The sequence below is a fragment of the Heptranchias perlo genome, chromosome 24, assembly GCF_035084215.1.
Source record: "Heptranchias perlo isolate sHepPer1 chromosome 24, sHepPer1.hap1, whole genome shotgun sequence".
Lineage (NCBI taxonomy): Eukaryota > Metazoa > Chordata > Chondrichthyes > Hexanchiformes > Hexanchidae > Heptranchias > Heptranchias perlo.
The window spans coordinates 2854281-2870356 of NC_090348.1; the positions used below are offsets into that span (position 1 = coordinate 2854281).

The 16076-nt window shown below is 46.3% G+C and overlaps 1 protein-coding gene across 4 annotated transcripts in view; it reads right to left on the reverse strand.

Annotated features, from left to right (window-relative positions):
• Window positions 1-16076, reverse strand: part of cfap54 (cilia and flagella associated protein 54) — a 443819-nt gene that overhangs the window by 44547 nt on the left and 383196 nt on the right. For all 4 annotated transcript variants that reach the window (XM_068004603.1, XM_068004606.1, XM_068004607.1 and 1 more), the window contains one exon: window positions 8917-9058. In XM_068004603.1, coding sequence (XP_067860704.1) covers window positions 8917-9058 — 142 coding nt within the window. The remainder of the gene's footprint in view (window positions 1-8916; window positions 9059-16076) is intronic.

The window sequence follows — 16076 nt, forward strand, 5'->3', positions numbered from 1 at the left end:
CCTTCGGGTAAGCGTACTCCAAGGCGGCCTTCGAGACACACGACAACGCAAAATCGTCGAGCAGAAATTGATAGCCAAGTTCCGCACCCATGAGGACGGCCTCAACCGGGATCTTGGGTTCATGTCACGCTACACGTTACCCCACCAGCGAACAAATGTTATCTGTTTTTAATATAATGGGTCATTTGCTGGCTCTCTCTGCCTTCCGGATGTTTCTGCCTCTCTCTGTTTTTTTTTTCTCTGTTTTTTTTCCCTGTTTGTTTTTTTGTTGAATGTGTATTCGGGGGTTCTGCAGGTGACACCTCTCTGTCTGAACACGGTGATTGCCTTGGCAACGGGCAGTTGCAGGGGCAGTCTGTAAACACCATGTATTGTTCTATATGTATAAATGCGTAGGCTTCAAGGAGCTCCTGAAACATTTACCTGAGGAAGGAGGAAGTCTCCGAAAGCTTGTGAATTTAAAATAAAATTGCTGGACTATAACTTGGTGTTGTAAAATTGTTTACAATTGTCAACCCCAGTCCATCACCGGCATCTCCACATCATGACTACCATCGACACCACAAACTGCCGGCTCACAGTGGAAAGGATATCCAAGAAGATCGCGCATTTAGACACAGACATCAAGTTTTTACAGAGCTGCAAGAAAGCAGACAAGATCCCGAAAGGACTCCAGATCACGAACCCACTCAAGTCCACATACAACTCGGATTACGCTGAGAGACTCTGCCGCCGTACCTCTCGCACACTCCGCAACCATCTCATACACCAACTCTACAGCAGACGCCACAACCTCGAAACCAAGATAGAGTCCATACTCTCAACCTGTACTCAGGACACAGCAGACCAGCTACGTTATACCGCCAAACAGACGAAGCAACGGAACTACGCTGCCTACATGAAAACCAAGAGCAAGAAGCTTGAGAAACTCGGCATCACCACCAGCAACGACCAAGCTTCCCCTGGTACCACGGTTGCAACCACAGGGAAGTCTATTGTCAATTTATCCGACCACACCCTTCAACCAGACGAAATCGAAGTTCTCAGCCGAGGGCTCAATTTCTGCCCCACTGCAAAATGGACCCCACTAGTCTCGCGGCGGACACAGAGGAATTCATCAGGAGAATGAGGCTCCGGGAATTCTACCACAAACCCCAAGATTTCAGCAGCGAACCCAATGAGACAATCGACGATCCGGAACAGCAGACAGAGGGATCCGCGGTACAGCAACCGAAGAGGAAAGAGTCAAACTGGACTCCTCAGGAGGGTCGCTGCCCTCAGCTGGACATGTATGCTCAAGCTGTCAGGAAATACGTCAATGCCAGATTCATCAGCCGCACTCAGAAGACAGTCCAGAATGTCACCCGAGCACAACGCAACGCCATCAACGCTCTCAAGACCAACCGCAACATCGTCATCAAACCAGCGGACAAAGGAGGAGCCATAGTCATACAGAACAGAACAGACTATTGCAAAGAAGCATACCGACAACTGGACAACCAGGAACACTACAGACGGTTACCCGCAGATCCGACCAAAGAACACACCCACCAGCTCAACAAACTGATCAAGACCTTCGATCCAGACCTTCAAAGCATCCTACGCACTCTCATCCCACGTAATCCCCGCGTGGGAGACTTCTACTGCCTCCCAAAGATACACAAAGCCAACACACCCGGACGTCCCATCGTATCAGGCAACGGAACCCTGTGTGAGAACCTCTCTGGATACATCGAGGGCATCCTGAAACCCATCGTACAGGGAACCCCCAGCTTCTGTCGCGACACTACAGACTTCCTACAAAAACTCAGTACCCAGGGACCAGTTGAACCAGGAACACTTCTCACCACGATGGACGTCTCGGCACTATACACCAGTATCCCCCACGATGACGGCATCGCTGCGACAGCATCAATACTCAACACCAACAACAGCCAATCTCCGGAAGCCATCCTACAACTCATCCGCTTCATCCTGGATCACAATGTCTTCACCTTCGATAACCAGTTCTTTACCCAAACACACGGAACAGCCATGGGGACCAAATTCGCACCCCAATACGCCAACATTTTCATGCACAAGTTCGAGCAGGACTTCTTCACTGCACAAGACCTCCAACCAACACTATACACCAGATACATCGACGACATTTTCTTTCTATGGACCCACGGCAAGGAATCACTAAAGAGACTACACGATAACATCAACAAGTTCCATCGCACCATCAAGCTCACCATGGACTACTCCTCAGAATCAGTTTCTTTCTTGGACACACGAATCTCCATCAAAGACGGGCACCTCAGCACCTCACTCTACCGCAAGCCCACAGACAACCTCACGATGCTCCACTTTTCCAGCTTCCACCCTAACCACGTCAAAGAGGCCATCCCCTATGGACAGGCCCTGCGAATACACAGGGTCTGCTCAGACGAGGAGGAACGCGATGGACACCTACAGACGCTGAAAGACGCCCTAGTAAGAACGGGATATGACGCTCGACTCATCGATCGACAGTTCCGACGGGCCACAGCAAAAAATCGCATAGACCTCCTCAGGAGACTAACACGGGACGCAACCAACAGAGTACCCTTTGTCGTCCAGTACTTCCCCGGAGCGGAGAAACTACGCCATGTTCTCCGCAGCCTTCAACATGTCATCAATGAGGACAAACACCTCGCTATGGCCATCCCCACACCTCCACTACTCGCCTTTAAACAGCCACCCAACCTCAAACAGACCATCGTTCGCAGCAAATTACCTAGCTTTCAAGAGAACAGCGTCCACGACGCCACACAACCCTGCCACGGTAACCTCTGCAAGACATGCCAGATCATCGACACAGATACCACCATCACACGAGAGGACACCACCCACCAGGTGCATGGTTCATACTCCTGTGACTCGGCCAACGTTGTCTACCTCATACGTTGCAGGAAAGGATGCCCCAGAGCATGGTACATTGGCGAGACCATGCAGACGCTGCGACAACGGATGAACGGACACCGCGCAACAATCGCCAAACAGGAGGGTTCCCTCCCAGTCGGGGAACACTTCAGCAGTCATGGACATTCATCCACCGACCTTCGGGTAAGTGTACTCCAAGGCGGCCTTCGAGACACACGACAACGCAAAATCGTCGAGCAGAAATTGATAGCCAAGTTCCGCACCCATGAGGACGGCCTCAACCGGGATCTTGGGTTCATGTCACGCTACACGTTACCCCACCAGCGAACAAATGTTATCTGTTTTTAATATAATGGGTCATTTGCTGGCTCTCTCTGCCTTCCGGATGTTTCTGCCTCTCTCTGTTTTTTTTTTCTCTGTTTTTTTTCCCTGTTTGTTTTTTTGTTGAATGTGTATTCGGGGGTTCTGCAGGTGACACCTCTCTGTCTGAACACGGTGATTGCCTTGGCAACGGGCAGTTGCAGGGGCAGTCTGTAAACACCATGTATTGTTCTATATGTATAAATGCGTAGGCTTCAAGGAGCTCCTGAAACATTTACCTGAGGAAGGAGGAAGTCTCCGAAAGCTTGTGAATTTAAAATAAAATTGCTGGACTATAACTTGGTGTTGTAAAATTGTTTACAATTATCAATTATTTATATAAGGTATTGGTGAGACCGCACCTGGAATACTGCATACAGTTTTGGTCTCCATACTTAAGAAAAGACATACTTGCTCTCGAGGCAGTACAAAGAAGGTTCACTCGGTTAATCCCGGGGATGAGGGGGCGGACATATGAGGAGAGGTTGAGTAGATTGGGACTCTACTCATTGGAGTTCAGAAGAATGAGAGGCGATCTTATTGAAACATATAAGATTGTGAAGGGTCTTGATCGGGTGGATGCAGTAAGGATGTTCCCAAAGATGGGTGAAACTAGAACTAGGGGGCATAATCTTAGAATAAGGGGCTGCTCTTTCAAAACTGAGATGAGGAGAAACTTCTTCACTCAGAGGGTGGTAGGTCTGTGGAATTTGCTGCCCCAGGAAGCTGTGGAAGCTACATCATTAGATAAATTTAAAACAGAAATAGACAGTTTCCTAGAAGTAAAGGGAATTAGGGGTTATGGGGAGCGGGCAGGAAATTGGACATGAAGCTGAGTTCGGATCGGTCAATGCCCTGTGGGTGGCGGAGAGGGCCCAGGGGCTATGTGGCCGGGTCCTGCTCCGACTTCTTGTGTTCTTTAGATTTGTGGTTGGGATCAGATCAGCCATGATCTTATTGAATGGCGGAGCAGGCTCGAGGGGCCGATTGGCCTACTCCTGCTCCAATTTCTTATGTTCTTATGTAACCCAGAGAAAGACTTCATCTTACACAAAACTAAAGCCCATCAAAACCATGCATAAATAATCACTACTCACTACTAAGGCAGGAAGGCAACAACGGAACAATAATGCGAGCCCATCAAGACTTCACATATACAATGGCTTTCAGTTCAAGACTAGTTACGGGGACAGGAAGGCAACGATAAACATTATGCAAGCCCATTAAAAACAATGAGACAACCGCCCCAAAACCAGTTAAGGCGAAAAAGTATAATCACCTGAAGAAGCCCACCTAAATCAAACAAAGAACCAACCTGGATTTGGCGCTCAGATAAGAAATTCGAAAAACAGTATAACTGGGCCACCAGTTATAAGCAGGTTTTAAGCGGTTGTAAGCAGGGTTTTAAGCAGGTTGAAGTAGAGTTTAAGCAGGGAAAGATAGCTGAGCCAAGCGGAGGAAGGAGATCCGGAGGTTCGCAGGCCCGCAGGCAACATTACGGCGAGGGGCACAGTGTGGCAGGCTCAACCGAAGACAACAAGGCCGCAACTGCAGCCCTCCACGAAGATCGTCCACCCACAACCGCCCCTTACCGCATCAGCGGACTCCACCCAACTGAAGAACCTTCACAGGTTCCACAGACTAGGACCACGTGGGGACAGCAGGCCCCAAAAGGACACAAAGAGCGTACCCCAAAACTGCAACCGGCTTACCTGGCTGGATTTCGAACTGTCAAGGAACCCTGGTTGGTAAGCATGATCCCTGACCTCTCCTAGTTCAATTTAGTTAGGTTTTGGGTTTGGGACAAGGGCAAGGGAATTAGTAGAGTGATTTTCCCTCGTTATGCCGTGTGTTCCCCATTCTTAACTAAGTGTACTTTTGTAGGTCTGTATAATCTCAGTGTAATCCTAATGTTATAAGTTCATTTGTGACTTCAATAAACCGAGTTTTTCTTGCACCAAAACCAGTTGTCTGCTGCACTTTGTCACAACCCCCAAATAAGTTCAAGGTCTAGAACCCAGGGAGTGGGTGCGATTCGAACCGCTCAGAAGTCAGAGGTGAAGCTGACACACACCACCACCCCCTACACACCACTCACAAGTCACACAAACTGGCAGCTATTCGACCGTGACAGGCACATCATCCACACACCTTGCAGGACACTCACTGACACACTGTCCTCAGTCTTGCAGGAGAAGATGGTGCATAACAGCCGGCAGCAGGAGGGACCTGAGGGTGGATGGGCACGTTTACACGTCCTCACCCCCCTAGAGGAGACAGTGCTTAGGATCATTGGGCGGGCCGTCACTGCAGCCGTCACAGCATGCCACACTGGAGGTCCAGATGAAGGGGGTCTCTGCATATCTAATGCTCCTTCTCCTTTTCCACATCTCCCTCCTCCCATAATCTTTTCTGACTCACGTGCTGCACATGCTGTCAGCACACACCTCTTACTTGCTCCTCTCCCCATTCCACAACTCAATCTGTTTCCCTTTGTCATTGCAGACCCATGAACACGTGGCGGCACCGTCCGAGGAGGAAGACACTAAGCCACATCGTCACTCAATTTGACACTTGCTTCCACCATCTCAGAGACTGACACTGTGCATCCTTTAGAGGTTAGGTTAGAGGAGGGATCGGCACGTGGTGAGACACCAAGCATAAGTGCACAGGAGCCAGGGCGGGGGGAACGTATACCACAGGTGCCAGCTCGCCAGAGGGCGAGGTCGCTCACTAGTTCTGCTGCAGAGGAGTCAGATGAGGACTTCGATGGGCCATGCTACGGAAGACGGCTGATGGATGTACACCACCAAATGCTTGAGGCACTGGAAAACCTGCCAGAAAGCCTGCGCACAATGAGAAGGGGCATGGAGGAGTCCAGCTCCAACTTGGCACAGGGTTTCGCGCAGAGCTTGGACCCCATCCTTTCCGACATGGAACGGGTGGTCACCTCCATCAGCGCACCTGTGGAACCCACCATGATGCAGCGTCTGATGACTCATGTCACAGCTTCATTGCAGCACAAACATCTGCCATCCAAGATCTGACTGCTGCATTTGCAGCTCAGACTGCTGCCTTGGAAGCTCAGACTGCTGCTATTATGGGTCTGGGGACCACTGTGGAACAGGGCTTCCAGGGCGTCACAGAACTCCAGCAATCTGTTCTCCAGCCAATCACCAGGATTGCTGAGGCGGAGAGTGGCAGTGGCGCCATGGCAGTCGGACCTGCTGTCCTCTCACAGGATGACAGCCTTCCTGCTCCCACCCCTGCCATTCCGCCAGTGCCCCTGTTGTTGCCTATCGGCCAGCTAGGCCAGACTGCTGCAGTCCATGCTGAGATGGTGCAGTCTGAAGCCGGGCCCTCCCGGCCCAGAGCTGCTCGAGGTCGTCCTTCAAGGCCATCTGCATGCTCCTCCATTGAAGGCCAGCAGCCTTCCACCATCCATGCTCCAGCCACTGGGAAAGCACCTCATCGGAACACTAGGACAGGTAAAGGCACACGGACAAAAGGCTCTAAGGGAATGCACAAGGGTGAATAGTTCTGTTATGTTTGCATAATTTCATTTATTCATTGATAAATGAGACTTTGATTTTGCATTTGGTGGTGGTTTTTATTTAGGCAATGAGCTGAGAGGGACACCAATGTGCAATCAGATGGAGGGCGATTTGATTGTCTCCTGGGAGCGGAAAGGTGGGGAGTGTAGGACTGTTGGTGAATTGGGGGATGTAGTTCAAATTATTGATAGCGGGCACGGGTCAGGCAAGCACGCACAGCCCCTGCAGACAAGGCGTGTAGTTCCGGTTGCACCTTTGCGTCTTCCTCCACTTCCTCTTCTGGCTCCACCCTCTCCTCCTCCTCCCCAGTCTTTTCCTCCTCCTGCTCTTCCGCGTCTTCCTCCTCAGCCTCCTCCTCCTCCACCTCTGGCTCAGGGTCTTCTGCAATCATTGGTGGCAAAGGCTGGTCCCTCATGATGGCGAGGTTGTGCAGCATGCAGCACAAATCTGCCCACCCACTCAGGGGAGTACTGCAGGGCTCCTTCAGACTGATCCAGGCAGCAGAAGTGTTGTTTGAGGAGGCCTATGGTGTGCTCCACAATGTTGCGTGTGGCTGCATGGCTCTCATTATAGGCCTGCTGTGCACGTGTGCGTGGGTTCCTGACGGGTGTCATGAGCCACGGTGTGAGGGGATAGCCCTTGTCGCCCACTAGCCAGCCTTTGACCTTCCGAGTCAGGTGAAAGATAGCTGGCATGTTGGACTGCCGCATGACGAAGGCGTCATGACTGCTTCCAGGGTAGTGGGCATTGACCTCCATGATTCAATGCGTGTGGTCGCACACCAGCTGCACGTTGAAGGAGTGGAAGCCCTTTTGATTGATGAAGACGGCCGAGTTGATGTGCGGGGCATGCAGGGCAATGCGCGTGCAGTCAATGGCACTCTGCACCATGGGGAAGCCAGCAATGCGGGCGAACCCCCGTGCTCACTCATTCTGCTTGTCTCTGTGGAGAGGGAAGGTGATGAACCTGTTCCTCATGTGGTACAGTGCGTCTGTGACCTCCCTTATGCAGCAGTGCACTGCATACTGCGAGATGTTGCACATGTCGCCAGCAGAGGCCTGAAATGATCCTGAGCCGTAGAAATTCAGTGCCACGGTGACCTTCACAGCCACAGACAACGCTGTCCTCGTCCTGCTCTGAGGCTGCAGTTGTGGCCGCACCAGTTGACAGATCTCGGTCACGGCTTCCTTGGTGAACGTCAGACATCGGATGCAATCCTCCTCGGTCATGTTGAGGTAAGAGAATTGGTCCCGGAAGGCATTGGGTAGGGCCTCTTGCTCAGTGCCCTGCGCCTCCTCGTCCTCCGTCTCCTTGCAGCTTGGCCTTTCTGCATGCTCCCAGTTGTGCTCAATGCCCAGCGGGAGCCCTAGCAGACCGCCCATGGTTGGCAGGAATGTTGTTCAACCACAGTTGTAACTTTCCGACCCATAAGGCAGTACCTGCCAAAGCACTCTCAAAAGTAGTCTAGGAACTCTCAATAAGAATAGGGAGCTTCAAAAAATACTTCCGACTTCTCCAGCAGCCAGAAGCAATAATCCAGCAACTAACCTGCAACACCTGCATGGCCCCTTTAAATAGCGATGGTGAGGGGTCCTTCAGGCACTGTAAGACACGTTCAGATGGTCGGGGCTAAGACTGTGCGTTGAGTTGAGCATTAATGTCGAAAATGGTGTCTATCATTTTAAATCAGCATTGCACATTGATCGCTCGCATTTTCTCCCTACTTTACACGCTTCCAGCATTCGGTATTTGCGCATGCACAAACTCCTATACCAAGATGATGTCTGGCGCACGTCACGCTGGAAACCTGCGTGCGCATCCAAGACACCATCTTGGATGTCGGAGAGGCCGTGTAGCGCCGAAACAATGGGCGCTACATGGCCCAATTTAGCGCCTTATGTACCCAAGTTCTAGACTCTCTGGCAACCAGGAGCAACCCTGAGGATTATCTGTATGATAATAACTCAGTAAAGGTTTATTCATTTTAAAAAGATAGTGTTATGCTTAAGTGTCACAGTAAACGATAATGCAATACTGACTCTTTGAAAACCTGCAGCATGATTAAGACTATACAAAGAGTGGAAGTGAAAGTTCTTACCAGTTTCAAAATCTTGATGCGATGCCAAAATATCCAGAAGCATATATTCATGCATTTCATGTTGGACTATTTTTTCCATTTGTTCTGCATTGATATCCTTGTCTATGGTTAGTACCTGGGAGTTCTGCAGGATTCTGCTGGCCTATCAAATAGACAACATTTGTGTGCAAGAGCAGAAGTAAATGATAAGTAGACACCGCTTTTTTTTATCTGCAGATTGACGGAACCTGTTTTAGCCTAACATCTGTGGTGGGTAAAATTTTGGAGTCTATTATTAAGGAAACAGTAGCGGAACATTTGGATAAACATAATTTAATAGGACAAAGTCAGCATGGCTTTACGAAGGGGAAGTCATGTCTGACAAATTTGCTTGAGTTCTTTGAGGACATAACGTACAGGGTGGATAAAGGGGAACCAGTGGACGTAGTGCATTTAGACTTCCAGAAGGCATTCGACAAGGTGCCACATAAAAGATTATTGCTCAAGATAAAGAATCACTGGATTGGGGGTAATATTCTATCATGGGTGGAGGATTGGTTATCTAACAGGAAGCAGAGAGTTGGGATAAACGGTTCATTCTCGGACTGGCAACCAGTAGCCAGTGGTGTTCCGCAGGGGTCGGTGCTGGGTCCCCAACTCTTTACAATCTATAATAACGATTTGGAGGAGGGGACCGAGTGTAACATATCAAAGTTTGCAGATGATACAAAGATGGGAGGGAAAGTAGAGAGTGAGGAGGACATAAAAAACCTACAAGGGAATATAGACAGGCTGGGTGAGTGGGCGGAGATTTGGCAGATGCAATACAATATTGGAAAATGTGAGGTTATGCACTTTGGCAGGAAAAATCAGAGAGCAAGTTATTATCTTAATGGCGAGAAACTGGAAAGTACTGCAGTACAAAGGGATCTAGGAGTCCTAGTGCAAGAAAATCAAAAAGTTAGTTTGCAGGTGCAGCAGGTGATCAAGAAGGCCAACGGAATGATGGCTTTTATTGCTCGGGGGATAGAATATAAAAACAGGGAGGTATTGCTGCAGTTATATAAGGTATTGGTGAGACCGCACCTGGAATACTGCATACAGTTTTGGTCTCCATACTTAAGAAAAGACATACTTGCTCTCGAGGCAGTACAAAGAAGGTTCACTCGGTTAATCCCGGGGATGAGGGGGTGGACATATGAGGAGGGGTTGAGTAGATTGGGACTCTAGTCATTGGAGTTCAGAAGAATGAGAGGCGATCTTATTGAAACATATAAGATTGTGAAGGGGCTTGATCGGGTGGATGCGGTAAGGATGTTCCCAAGGATGGGTGAAACTAGAACTAGGGAGCATAATCTTAGAATAAGGGGCTGCTCTTTCAAAACTGAGATGAGGGGAAACTTCTTCACTCAGAGGGTGGTAGGTCTGTGGAATTTGTTGCCCCAGGAAGCTGTGGAAGCTACATCATTAAATAAATTTAAAACAGAAATAGGCAGTTTCCTAGAAGTAAAGGGAATTAGGGGTTACGGGGAGCGGGCAGGAAATTAGACATGAATTTAGATTTGAGGTTGGGATCAGATCAGCCATGATCTTATTGAATGGCGGAGCAGGCTCGAGGGGCCGATTGGCCTACTCCTGCTCCTATTTCTTATATTGATCTATCTTTTTTATTGCTAATCTGCTATGTTATTCTAAATAATTTGCTTTACCTGTAGCAAAGCAAATAGCAATTTGATTGTTTTAATATTAAGCCTCAATAATGAATAGCCAAATGGCAAATTACTAATACTGGCAAACCCTCATTTTGTATTATATTTGGGGCTTTTAACTGGTAAACTCTACAAAATGTAAAATTCTGAAATTGGTGTTTATGTTGGCCTCATTGATAGAACATGAAAAATTACTAAAACAGATGAAAAACTAACAAAATATTATCATCAGGAGCTTTCCATCTGTCAGTTTGATCACCCAGGGAATTTGTGACCAAGGGATTTATCATACTTAAATATCCTTTTCTAGTCAATTGTATATGGCATTTTTGACAGATTTTATGTGAATTTTAGCTTTTTTAGCAAAAAAATCAATTTGGTGAAACTGAAAAATTGATAAAAATAACCTGAAAATATGGAAAACACAAAACATAATTGTGTTCCAGTGCACATAAAACTTTAAGCAATGGAGGTAGTTTCAGATCTGAAGAGATATCACATCTCACAGGAATGAATCTTAGCAAACACATTACACCAACTGTATATGTTACACCACGGGATCATTTGGAAATAATTAAAATATATCTGACATTTCTCAACCATTTCATTATAAAAACTGAATGCCTCATGACCACCAGCATTATAGAATATTTTTGAACTCAGTCATCCAACCAGGCATAACATACTTCTGACTTCTTCATTCGTGTCTTATACAGCCATGTTCATTCCTCCAGATATGAAATCACACCAGTAGCTTCCATTTAAATCATTAAATCCAAACTTTTTTCTTTATATATTGAGAAACGTAGGTGAGGGGTCAGGGCTCATAAGCAGGATACTAGCACAATTGAAGAGAGGGAGGACGATATAAATCGAGTAGTGATCAAATGATACTAAGCTTAAGTTTTAAAAGCCTGTAGATTATAGGAGGAAGAGAAGACCAAGGGAGATAAGGAATTCCACAATTCTCATGTGTGTACAGCACCTGAAAAATCTCTATAGTCCATCAGCCAGTCTCAAAAACTAATCCCCCTCAAATATCTTACCAATTCTCCCTTAAACTTTACCCACTAACTCTCTCTAGGCAGTCCATTACTCACATTCACCTCTGTGTACCTCTGTGTAAATTGGTTAAATCTAAACCGTCTTGCACCTTCCCTCTTCTAAGCTTGAACCTGTGTTCCCCAGTTCTAGATTTTGTAGTAACCTTAGCCATGTTATCACGATTCAATGTACTTATTCCCCAAAGGCGCTACAGTCTCTCCTCTGAGCTCAGTTGCATTAAGCTCAACATCTGTTTGGTTGCCCTTTCCTGCCCTGCCTCCCATGCCTGGATATTGTTGCTGTCGTATAGTGACCAGAATTGCATCCAGTGCTCCAGGTGTGGTCATACTTGTGACTAGATTTATACACAGTAATACACAGAAATACATCGAAGTTACAACACAGGAACAGACCATTCGGCCAAACCAGTCCATGTCAACGCTAACGAAAAAAGCTCAGCATTCCAGGTGTGACCATACCAGTGCCTTGTATAGGCTCATTATCACCTCTTGGGATTTGTGCTTTATCCTATTTCATGCTATTCTAACCTCATATTCAATTTTAGCTCTGTTGACCAGTTTCATAACCTCCTTTAACTTGTTTTTACATTAATTTCAGTCCACAATGTCACCTGAAGCTTTATACTTTAGAAATAATGGAATAGATTTTTGTCATCACTGCCTGGGCAGTAATCTTGCAGGGCAAACCGCAAGTAATACAGTTAATTATAATGGAATGAAAATCAGACAAATTCTGTAAGAATGTTGTCCAATTTAATTTCCTTAGCTCACACTTCATCGCCTCAAAATCTGCCTTTCAAAATTTGAATGATTCCATTATACCATTCCCCTTTCTATCATAAACCTAACCTTGAACTCCACCATGTTGCCAAAATATTCTCCTTTTCTGAGCTGCTCCACTGTCTCCTGGTTGTTCCTTGATAGCAGTTCAATTGCACCCTGCCCACGTAGGTTCCTTGACCAATTGTTCCATGTAACAATGAATATTGTGTCCAGGATAATGTTTTCATTCCTGTTTTCCTCAATTTGCAAGGGATAGATTGCAAAATCACCCTTTATAGAATCATAGAAAATTTACGGCACAGAAGGAGGCCATTTGGCCCATCATGTCCATGCTGGCCAAAAATAAGCCACTCAGCCTAATCCCATTTTCCAGCACTTGGTCCGTAGCCTTGTAGGTTACGGCACTTCAAGTGCATATCCAAGTACTTTTTAAATGTGATGAGGGTTTTTGCTTCTACCACCCTTTCAGGCAGTGAGTTCCAGACCCCCACCATCCTCTGGGTGAAAATGTTTTTTCTCAGCTCCCCTCTAATCCTTCTACCAATCACTTTAAATCAATGCCCCCTGGTCACTGACCTCTCTGCTGAGGGAAATAGGTCCTTCTTATCCACTCTATTTAGGCCCTTTATCATTTTGTACACCTCAATTAAATCACCCCTCAGCCTCCTCTGTTGCAAAGACAACAACCCTAGCCTATCCAATCTTTCCTCTGAGCTAAAATTCTCCAGTCTTGGCAATGGACCAGTGAATCTCCTCTGTACCCTCTCCAGTGCAATCACATCTTTCCTGTAATGTGGTGACCAGAACTGTACGCAGTACTCAAGCTGTGGCCTAACTAGTGTTTTATACAGTTCAAGCATAACCTCCCTGCTCTTGTATTCTATGCCTCGGCTAATAAAGGAAAGTCTCCCATATGCCTTCTAAGCCACCTTATCTACCTGTCCTGCCACCTTCAGGGATCTGTGGACAGGCACTCCAAGGTCACTCACTTCCTCTACACCTTTCAGTATCCTCCCATTTATTGTGTTTTCCCTTGCCTTGTTTGCTTTCCCCAAATGCATTACCGCACACTTCTCTGGAGTGAATTCCATTTGCCACTTTTCTGCCCACCTAACCAGTCCATTGATATCTTCCTGCAGTCTACAGCTTTCCTCCTCACTATCAACCACACAGCCAATTTTTTTAACATCTGCAAACTTCTTAATCATGCCCCCTACATTTCAGTCCAAATCATTAATATATACCACAAAAAGCAAGGGACCTAGTACTGAGCCCTGCCGAACCCCACTGGAAACATGCTTCCAGTCACAAAAATACCCGTTGACCATTAACCTTTGCTTTCGGATCCAACTTGCCACTTTCCAAAATCAATCCAATTTTGGATCCAACTTGCCACTTTCCCTTGGATCCCACGGGCTTGTACTTTTTTGACCAGTCTGCCATGTGGGAAATCGTCAAAAGCCTTGCTAAAATCCATGTAGAGTACATCAAATGCACTACCCTCATCGACCCTCCTTGTTACGTCCTTCCCGTAACAAATCCATGCTGAATGACTTTGATGAATCAGTGTTCATCCTGTCCCTCAGAATTGTTTCCAATAATTTGCCCACCACCAAGGTTAGACTGACTGGCCTGTAATTACTCAGACTAACCCTCTCTCCCTTTTTAAACAACGATACAACATTAGCAGTTCTCCAATCCTCCGGCACCACGCCTGTATCCAGGGCGGATTGGAAAATGATGATCAGAGCCTCTGCTATTTCCACCCTTGCTTCTTTTAACAGCCTGGGATACATTTCATCCGGGCCTGGTGATTTATCTACTTTCAAAGATATTAATCCCCTGAATACTTCCTCTTTCACTATCCCATCCAATATTCTTATCCCATCCGATATTTCACACTCCTCCTCCGTAACTACAATGTCTGCATCGTCCCTCTCTGAAGACAGACGCAAAGTATTCATTAAGAACCATACCAACATCTACCGCCTGCTCACATAGGTTACATTTTTGGTCTCTAATGGGCCCTACTCTTTCCTTAGTTATCCTCTTGCTTTTAATGTCTTTATAAAACATCTTTGGATTTTCCTTGATTTTACTTGCCAGTATTTTTTAATGCCCTTTCTTTGCATTCCTAATTTCCTTTTTAATTTCACCCCTGCACTTTCATGGGGCATTGGCACCAGTACTGGGGAAAGAGGGAGCTGTTCCATTGGGACGGGCTTCACCTGAACCATGCTGGGACCAGTGTTCTGGAAAACCAAATAACTGGGCGGTAGAGAAGGCTTTAAACTAAGTAGAGGGGGGGAAGGGGTCAGGTGGGGCGAAGTTTAGATTGATAAAGAGAAAAGACAAGGAAGTAGTACAGGAAAGTGAAGGGGGTAATGATAAACAGAGTGTGTCAGGAAGGGACGGAGCGTACAAACATATGAGTGCACTAACAAATGGGGCCGGGGTAGGAAAGAATGGTAAAAAGACAAAATTAAAGGTTCTTTATCTGAATGCGTGCAGCATTCTTAATGAGATGGATGAATTCACGGCACAAATAGAAACAAATGGGTATGATCTCGTGGCCATTACAGAGACCTGGTTGCAAGGTGACCAAGGTTGGGAGTTAAATATTCAGGGTTATTTAACATTTCGGAAGGATAGGACAAAAGGCAAAGGTGGTGGGGTAGCTCTGTTAATAAAGGATGAAATTGGTATCATAGTGAGAAATGATCTTGGTTCAGAAGATCAAGATGTCGAATCAATTTGGGTGGAAGTAAGAAATAGCAAGGGAAAGAAATCACTGGTGGGAGTAGTATATGGGTCCCCTAACAGTAGCTACACTGTAGGACAAAATATTAATCAGGAAATAAGGGGGGCTTGTAAAAAAGATAATGCAATAATCATGGGCGATTTTAACTTTCACACAGATTAGACAAATCAAATTGGCAAAAATAGCCATGAGGAGGAGTTCATAGAGTGTATTAGGGATTGTTTCCTAGACCAATACGTCAGGGAACCAACCAGGGAACAGACCATTTTGGATCTGGTAATGGGTGACGAAACAGGATTAATTAATGATCTCAAAGTAAAGGATCCCTTGGGAAGCAGTGATCATAACATGATAGAATTTCACATCCAGTTTGAGAGCGAGGATCTTGGGTCTGAAACTACTGTATTAAACTTAAATAAGGGCAATTATAAAGGAATGAGGGTGGAATTGGCTAAAATGGACTGGATAAACAGATTAGATGGTATGATGGTGGAAAAGCAGTGGCAAACATTTAAAAAGATATTTTATGACTCGCAACAAAAATATATCCCTGTGAGGAGGAAAGACTCCACAAAAAGGGTGAACCAACCATGGCTAACTAAGGAAGTCAAGGATGGTATCAGGTTAAAAGAAAAAGCATACAACATGGCAAAGATTACTGGTAAGCCCGAAGGTTGGGAAAACTTTAAAAACCAGCAAAGGATGACTGAAAGAATAATAAAGAGGGAGAAAATAAATTATGAGAGTAAACTAGCAAGAAATATAAAAACTGACAGTAAAAGCTTCTACAAGTATATAAAAAGGAAGAGGGTAGCTAAAGTAAACATTGGTCCCTTAGAGGATGAGACTGGGGAAATAATAATG